General features: G+C 38.5%; 1 protein-coding gene across 13 annotated transcripts in view; it reads left to right on the top strand.

The window, feature by feature from the left end:
- CLIP1 (CAP-Gly domain containing linker protein 1) overlaps positions 1–8925 on the top strand; it is a 68418-nt gene that overhangs the window by 37497 nt on the left and 21996 nt on the right. For 7 of the 13 annotated variants that reach the window (XM_019538745.1, XM_019538743.1, XM_019538744.1 and 4 more), the window contains 5 exons: positions 1440–1596; positions 2270–2435; positions 2531–2746; positions 3873–6146; positions 7363–7500. In XM_019538745.1, the coding sequence (XP_019394290.1) occupies positions 1440–1596; positions 2270–2435; positions 2531–2746; positions 3873–6146; positions 7363–7500 (2951 nt within the window). The remainder of the gene's footprint in view (positions 1–1439; positions 1597–2269; positions 2436–2530; positions 2747–3872; positions 6147–7362; positions 7501–8925) is intronic. The other 6 variants (XM_019538751.1, XM_019538752.1, XM_019538749.1 and 3 more) reach the window with 2 other exon arrangements.

The following is an 8925-nucleotide window of genomic DNA, read 5'->3' as shown; positions in this document are numbered from 1 at the left end:
GATTTAGCTTGTGAATTGAGGATCGCTTCCTTGAGAAGCAACCACTCTTCTTGAACTCCCATCTCCCTGGGGTCACGGTCCCTAAGGGCCTGACCGACAAGCCTCTTGAGCTTGTCAGAGTTGGCTTTTCTAAGTCAGGGACTTCTGTGTTGCTGACTGACTTGCCAGCTTTATGGAGGATGGTGAAGGTGATCAGGTCGTGGTTGCTGTCACCCAGCTTCCCATCGATCACTAGGTTGCCGATTAGGTCGTCCCCCGTAGCCAGTACCAAGTCGAGCAGCACTTTCATGCAGCCTCCTATGCTTTCATGCAGCCTCCTACTCCTCTTATAACATGGTAGCTGATACCTCCACAATGGGAGATACCTTTTTTGGAAGCTAGCACATCAGACACCGTCCTAGTTTCTAGCCCCAACCCAAAATGCAAATCAGGTCATTTGTGTGACCATTCGGTAAGCACAACTGAAAGACTATATATAGTGACACTGGGCAAAGTGACTGACATCAGGGCAGCAGTGATAAAATATATTTTCTGGCTTTACTTGCTGTTTGCGTGAGTCTGCTCCAGACAAATAACTGAAGCCTTGCTTTAAGCATTTCTCAGTATTAACATTTACCAACAAAAATGCCCACTTAAATGTGTATTAATGTAGCAGCTGATCTAAGCGGGATGATAGTAGAAATGTATCACAGTGAAAGCTGGAAATTAAGACTAACTTGCTTCAAGTGTAAGATTAATTTAGGTCACAAAGAAGTCATGCCCATACCACGTTCTTGTAATGGATGGATCAAGACGTGATTCATGACATCAGTATCGACTACTTGGTTTGGTTGTCAAGTTCTTCCTAACTTTGTGGCCTTTCAGCTTGCTTTATCTTACAGTGTAGGTAGAATGATACTACAAGTTCTAAATTGATCTTACAAGCTTACAAATGTCCCCTTTCTGCTCTCCTGCCTGGAGAAGGTATCTGGGCTGGATGCAAGAAGAGCCATTTTTGTCAGTAACTCTCATTCATTGAGTTTTGTTTTTTTTAAACAATTAGTTCAGTATTCTCCCTTTTAGATGTACATATCTCTGACTTAAGGAAGTATGTCCAAATATATCTGCTGGAATTCTCTTCTAGGAGAACCTCATTAACTTTCAGCAGAATGCTGCTAAGAGTTAAGTGAAGCATCTGGAGAAAACAGAATTCTTGATCATTTGTTTTTCCTTTGTGTGTCTGTGCAATATTGCATTCCTCTGGGCGTGGTGCACCTTATCATTACTCCATAGACTATTGTTCTAAGTTCAAACCCAAGCACAATATTTTACACGTTCAACATGGTAGATTTATAAAACAAGTTTACTCCATTTCCAGTCTCTAGTGAGCTTCTAAGCATGTTGTTTGTGGCTTGTGTACTGAGTTAACTTAGAGTATAAACCTGTTTCTTTATGTTCAGTTATGGAGAAAAAACTGAAGGAGCGGGAAGAAAAAGAGCAGCAGTTGATTGAAGCTAAAGCCAAACTTGAAAATGACATAGCAGAGATCATGAAATCCTCAGGAGATAGTTCGTCTCAGCTTACAAAGATGAATGATGAGCTACGGTTAAAAGAGAGGTATCTCATTGCTGTTGGAGCATTTTAATGCAACTCCCCCCCATCCCTCCCCACTATTTATTCTATGCTTTTGTAAATAGCTGTGAAAGCTTTCCTGATTCAAATGTCTTTCACATTGATGTGACAGCTGAATTTGTGCCATCAAATTCAGTTTGTCATGGCACTCTGTGTAGTGGATTAAAAAGACATCTGGTTTAAAAAATCTTATTACAATTTCCTGTGTGTGTATCAAATGACCTCTTACACTGACAAAAGTAGATGTCATTTTGCATTCATTTAATCTTGCTTGATTTTCCCCCACCCCCAGCTTGGGTACTCAAAAGATGCTATTTAATTTGTAAGAGTCATACACTTGGACAGTGCTTGTAAGATAAGCACTTTGTTTCAAACAAATTTCATCCAAGCATTTATTTGTAGCTTATCTTTAGAAAACGCTGAACTCGGGGCCAAACTAACCATGATGGCATGCTATGTGCATGAGAAAATATTTGATCTTGCTAGCTATGATGTAATTTAACAAAATGTTCCGCATGTGTTCAGAATCAAATGATCCTTTTTCTGATTGGTACCAAAGGCTTAATCGAAGCATACTGTAATTTAGAGAGAACCATTCATTTGTAGTTTCTACTGTCGGCAAAAAGTCCATTTTACTTTTTCTTTTGGCTTTTTAAAGGCAGCTAGAAGAATTACAACTTGAGTTTACAAAAGCAAATGAAAGGGCTGCTCAGCTGAAGGAAAGCATGGAGCAGACAACAAAGAAAGCTGAACAGAACCAGCTTGAAGCAGATAAGAATCATCAAAATGAAATGAAAAAAATGCAGGACAAACTAGTAGACCTGGTAAGAACTATTATAGAAAATGACAGCTGGTTTCAGGGGGAGAATATTACAAAACTAGATTCTGATCACTTTCAAATTGCTCTATATTCTGACAGGGAAAGCAATTAGAGAAGATCCAAAATCAATATAAAGATCTGCAGGCAGAACATGAAAAATATAATTCTGAGATGATTGCTAAACATGATACAACCATCAAAGATCTTAAACAGAATCTGCTGGACGTGGAAGAGATGCTGAAAACTGCACAAAAGAAAAACAGTGACTTGGAAAAACAGGCTGAGGAGCTTCAAAAACAAGCAGAACAGGCCAAAGTATGTATAACCCTGATGCAAGTAACTGAAGTTAACTTTCTTTTTCAGTTAATTGTTCTTTCATTGTTTAACCCAACACCTCTCTGGTAATTGTAATTTTTTGGTATTTGCTCAAGGAACCTATCAGACTTAGTTAATGAATATTAGAGGAATAAAACATAAGCTACTGACTTAGGTAATTACAAAAATTGCATAAATATAAACTATGATGATAAGTTTTTGGTACATTTCTGGTTCAGTACAACCAGTTGGGATAGAATAGAGTCTCATTTTTTTTAACAAGCACCTGAATTTGAAATAATAAAGTTAATTGAGGAATATTTTCTTTACAGGTCTGTTGCATTGTTTTGTAAAAACAATTCCATGTTGTATATAACTATTTTGACTTTAGGTTTACTTCAGTAACTTTTTTTTCCCATTTCCTTGACATTTTTGCTTGCTTTCATCTCTCATTCATTGTGTATTTGCCTCAAACTTTGTGTTATGTTTTGCTCTAGCAAAATATTTGGTGAATAAATTGATACACAAGTGAGAGTATCAGACATAATTCTGATATTTAATAAAATATCTAATTAAAATATTACAGGGTATGGGTAGATTTTTCATACAGGGGAAGAAGCTATAAAAAGTAACTCATAGAATTGGAGCTAGCATTTGGTACAACTGCCTCAGTTAATTATGGCAAAATTCATCTACTTATTGGCTGAATAAGGCTTTTTGGCTATTCTTGCTTTCTACGGTAGCTTTTTGATGTTGCTTCATTCTTAATTTATTTAATTTTTGCCATTTAAATCACTAATGGGTTTTACTGGAGTAGCCTTAGTAAGAAGCCAAGCTTTAGTATACATGAGCACTCAAACTATGCTACATCTCTTCATTTGATTGTTATTAGCTATATCCCCAGGTTTGTTGTTTATTTTTATTATTGTTGTTGTTGTTATCATCATCATCATCATTCTTAAATTGCCTTGATGTTTTCAGCAATTGAAAATATACAGGGACTTGTGTGTCAGTATATGCACTTTTTTATTTAAACTATAATAGCTCTGTTTGTCTTTAATCCACATTTCTCATTTGTCTGCTTGACTTCATTTTTGTTTCCTTTTCCCCAACTTTATTTCTTTAGTCCTTAACCTCTGTGTTAGCATCAGCCAGAAAAGATCTTGAACAAATGTCAGACGAAATGAGGGGTTTAATATCAGAAAAAGAGACGCTGACACAGGAGGGGAATGCTTTAATGTTAGAGAAAGGTTCACTGTTATCAAAACTTGTAGAGTTGGAGTCCAAGATTTTGGTTTTGCAACAAGACCAGGAAAAGCTTCAGACAATGAATGAAGAACTTAATACAGAAAATAAAAAGATCCTAGCTGAGAAACAGAAAGCTGAGGCTAGAATTCACCAGGAAAGCGCAGAAAAGTTAACTTTAATTTCTGAGCGAGAAAAGTTACGGTCTGAAATTGAGGCGGCGCAGGAAGATCTTCTGAAGATAACTAGGGAGAATGATATGCTCCGCTCTTCAAAATCAACCCTGCTCCAGCAGCTAGAAGAACTTCAGACCAACAGAGATGCCCTGGTTGTGGAATGTCAGAAGCACATTAAAGAAAAAGAAGAACTGGACGATTGTCAGAAAAAACTTTCTGAGGAGAATGCTGCTCTTGTTAAAGACAAAGATGGTATCATTCAGAAGCTGAAAAGCTCTTATGAGGACTTGGCCAGAGATCAAAAGGAGCTGCTGCAAGAAGCGGCTGCTCTGTCTGTAGAGAGAGATTCAGTCTTGAGTAAACATTTGGCTCTTGAAAATACATATGTAGCTTTAAAAAAAGAGAGGGATGATCTATGGCAAAGAAGCCAGGACTTGCAATCTGAAAAGGAAACACTCCTTAGGAGGGCTGAGGAGCTACAACTAAGCATAGGAACTGCTCTGAGCGAGAATCAGACACTGAATGTAGAAATTGCAGGTCTCCAAGAAGAGCTGCAAACTGTGAGTAAAGAACTTAAAAAGGCCACTCAAGACAATGCAGAGTTGCAGGCTTCTCATTCTAGTCTCTCTAAGCTTCTTGAAGACATTAAGGCGAGTAGAGAGACATCGGACTCTGAGTGTATCCAGTTGCTACAAGAGAAGGAAGCTCTTTCTTCATCTGAACGGAGGCTTTTGGCTGAGAGGGATAAACTTTTAAGTGAAAATAAGGCAATTACAGAAAAGCTTACCACAGTCACCCTTGCTGAGAGAGCTCTTAATGAGAAAGTAAGTCAACTGAGCGTAGATCAGGAATTGGCTTCTCAAAAATCATTGAAACTTAAAAAGCAGAATGATGCTCTCCTCAAAGAAAAGGACTCCTTGGAAATCAAATACTCGGAGCTTCTTACGGAAAAGCAGTCTTCTGCAAGTGCACTCTTTGACTTGAAAAGAAAGCACGAGTCGGACATGTCTGCTACGAGAGTGCTGCTCCAAGAGAAGACTGAGCTCCAGGATTGCATCGAGACCCTCGAGAGAGACCTGGACAGCAAAAAACAAGAAAATCAAGAACTGATGGACTATAAAAGTGAACTTGCAAAGCTTCTGAAAGAAACTCAAAATGCCAAGACAACACTAGAAAATGAACTTTTTGCTGTATCCCATGCCAAACAGGTTCTCGCAACTTCACTCCAAACCTGTTCCTCTGAAAAGGAAGCAGTGGCCCAGGAAAGGACCGAATTGCAAGAAAAATGTCAGAAACTGATTGAAGAGGTTCAGATTATGGAGGAGAATTTAACCAGAGAAAAGGAAGCTAGAAAGCTAGAGAAGGATTCATTTTTATTGGAACGTGCAGCACTTCAGAGCACCATCAGCTCCTTGGAGAGGGGGAAAGAGCAGCTAGCAGATAAAAATAAGGAATTGCTGATGGAGAGACAGCAGCTGGTTCAGGAGAAAGACAGGTCTGAATCCAAACTGGAGGAGATTATGAAAGAAAAGGAAATCCTAAGTGCAGAGACAGAGCAGCTTGCCTCCAACATTGAACAGCTAAAGAGTGACTTTGTGTCCTTGTCTAAATCGAAAGCAGAGCTTCAGGACTTGCACAGCTGCCTCTCCAAGATCCTAGAAGACCTTCGCTGCAGCCATGAGGTGACAGAAGTGGAGAGAGCAAAGCTGCTCCAAGAAAATGAGAGCTTGCTTGCTGAGCAGAAGAAGCTGATCTTGATCAAGGAAGAAATACTGAAGGAGAAGGAGAAGTTCTCTGAGGACTGTTACAAACTCCATGAGGAAATGACAGCCTTAGCACAAGCTAACAGTGACCTCTCAGCCAAGCTACTGGTGTCAGAGAACAAAAATCAGATGCTGCTGAACGAAATGAACAATCTTGCTTTGAAACTAAAAGAAATTGAGGTTCTTCAGGCACAAACAGTAATGCAAAAATCTGAGGTATTGAAACACATCGTTAAACCAATGAAATATAGTTACTAACACTGAGCACTAACGCAATGGTTTTAGTATCTGCACTTAATTGCACGATCAGCACTTTATCTCAGTGGAATTATTTTCCATCTCAGTATGTTACCTGTCTGTCTCACGTTGTCTGTAACAATAAGTGTGAAAGATCTTAACACCTATAATATTTAAAACAAAAAAATCTGTGTCTAATTATAAGGATCTATGTTGTTGCTGAATGCTGCAAGAAAACAAGTTTTAAACTGTGAATAAAAAGGAAGGTTTTTCCAAATCCTGTTGAAGAAATGTAGTAACTTTTTTTTCAGCTAGTTCACAGCTAACAGTAAATGGGCAGAAATTTAATAAATTTTTAGAATTGGGTTTACCATATCTTTTCATGTTAAATTAAAATAAGGAAGAATGTAATCTAAAAATACATGGGGATTAAAAAAAAAAAGGAATTGGACAAAACAAATTGCAAGGTTTGTTTTGTTGGGCTTTCAAGTGTTAATAGCAAAGAAATTGGCACTTTGCATGTTCTTTTTTGTTCACAGTAATGTTTGTATTCACTACCAACAGAGTATTAAATGGACTTTTTCATGTCCGTTTTTGACTTGTAGGTGGTAAGACAATTTGATGTGAATTTTTTTAGGGGGGGTTAATCCCAAATATTTCTCAGTTCACAAAGACAAACCCTAGTTAATAGTACTGAAGTATATAATACTTAGCTCAACTACCAAGCTAGATTTTTGCACTCTTTAAGATTTTGAGATCTCTCAAAGTAAATTCAGGGCCATTGACTCTATTGCACCTTAACCTTCTGACAGTACAGACAAGCCTGTTGGTAGTGAATATCTGTTGAACTACTGTTGTCATTTTTTTTGGACATATAAGAGTAATCATAATGGATACAGTTAGGGCCATTGAGGAATTAAAAAAAAAAAATTAAATGTTGGTGATGGCACAAGCATGAGGTTGTAATTAAGTTCTGCATGGTTTTATAATTTCTGAGATATGTTTTATGCAGCGTCAGAAGGCAAATACATTTTAATATCCCATTTTAAAAAGAAATTAATGTATTGTCCAACACTTTATTTAAAAGAAAAGTTGTTGATAAATAACTGAGTTCTGCATAAAGCATACATAATGTTCTATAGGTGCTAGTATACTCTATTGACATTCCTTTCAGTAAAACTTTTCTCTCATATAGGTTGCTAAAATGGCAGAAGACGCTTTGCAGATGGTGGAGCAAGTGACCAAAGAGAAGGACGCCCTTCATAAAGAGAAGACTGAAACTCTGGCCTCTTTGGAGGATTCTAAACACACCAATCAGAAGCTGCAAAATGAAGTAACCACGTTTAAATGTTCATATGTGAAAACTGTCATGTACAATCTTCATCCAAATAGTCACCAGGCACTACAATTTACCAGTGAATGCGCTTCTGATGTATCCACCAGTCTGATATTATTTCTGTCATATGCTGAATTATACACATGCTGATTGACTGACATGTTTGACACTTGACATGGTGCTACAATCAAATCAGATGAAACCTCTGGAGCCTGGGATGTTTGAATCCCATTTTTTTGATGGAAAATAGAAGAATAGAATATATAAAGAGAAAAATGCCTAGATGCAGATTTAATTTTGACTGTGCAGTTCAAAAGTCCTTAAAGACCTAGGATCACAGTGCAGTGTTAAACATTAAATTGAGGGGAAGAGAAAAGAATAGTAAAAATGTGGAAGTAGAGGAAAGGAGAAGAATTGGCTGAATACCTTTTTAACCACTGTCCTGTCACATAACTGAATATGGCCACCTCGCCCTGGTATACCAGATACTTTTATATCTCTTAACTCTTTGTATCCAATGCAGCCATACAAACGATATGCCTTACAGCTTGGACGTGGTGTGCCAAGCTATAATTATAAATGTCCTGTTGTGTATGCTTATGGAACTTTTCATGGTGCTACAGTAGTGCTTACCTTGCACCATCTTGAAGATACAACATGGTCCAGTAGCCAAGGTGTTGGTCAGACTTGGGAGACCCAGGTTCTAATCCTGGCTTCATTGTGAATCACTATGTGACCTTGGGCTAGGCACTTACAGCAACCGTTTTGGTGCTCTAGCCTCCTCAGCCTCAATATGGGGATGGGACTGCCATGCCAATAAAAAAAAAAAACACCACAGATGTTCTAAATAACTATAATATCAATAACGTGCCAAGTTCTCCCTTCCCATTTTAACTTGCAAAAGTCATCTGGCTTTGTACGTGTCCACTCAGAAATCCTTCCTCTGATCTCCAGTTTCACTGAAGCATCTTCACCTTTCCTCCTCTGTCTTCTGTAGTATCTTTCCCTGGGAGTCTGGAATAAGGACCACAGTGTGAAAAACTCTGTACAAATACTGATGAAGTCTCTGACCAGAGAGCTTCCAATCTGAAAATACAGAGTTCTCTTCAGTACCAATTCTGGGACAGACACTCCCTTCTTATGTTCAGTTTCATAGTTTCTAGGGTCGGAAGGGACCTGAGCAGATCATCAAGTCCGACCCCTTGCAATGGCAGGAAAGAGTAGTGGGGTCAAACGACCCCAGCAAGGTGTTCATCTAACCTCCTCTTAAAAACCCCCAGGGTAGGAACCTGCACCACTTCTCTTGGAAGCTGGTCCCAGATCCTAGCTGCCCTCACCATGAAGTAGCGCCTCCTGATGTCTAGCCTAAACCTACCCTCTGCCAGCTTGTGACTGTTATTCCTGGTCACTCCTGGCGGTGCT

This window comes from Crocodylus porosus, unplaced genomic scaffold (genome assembly GCF_001723895.1).
Source record: "Crocodylus porosus isolate Cpor-Errol unplaced genomic scaffold, CroPor_comp1, whole genome shotgun sequence".
Classification (NCBI taxonomy): Eukaryota; Metazoa; Chordata; order Crocodylia; family Crocodylidae; genus Crocodylus; species Crocodylus porosus.
This window is presented reverse-complemented; position numbering and strand designations above follow the sequence as displayed.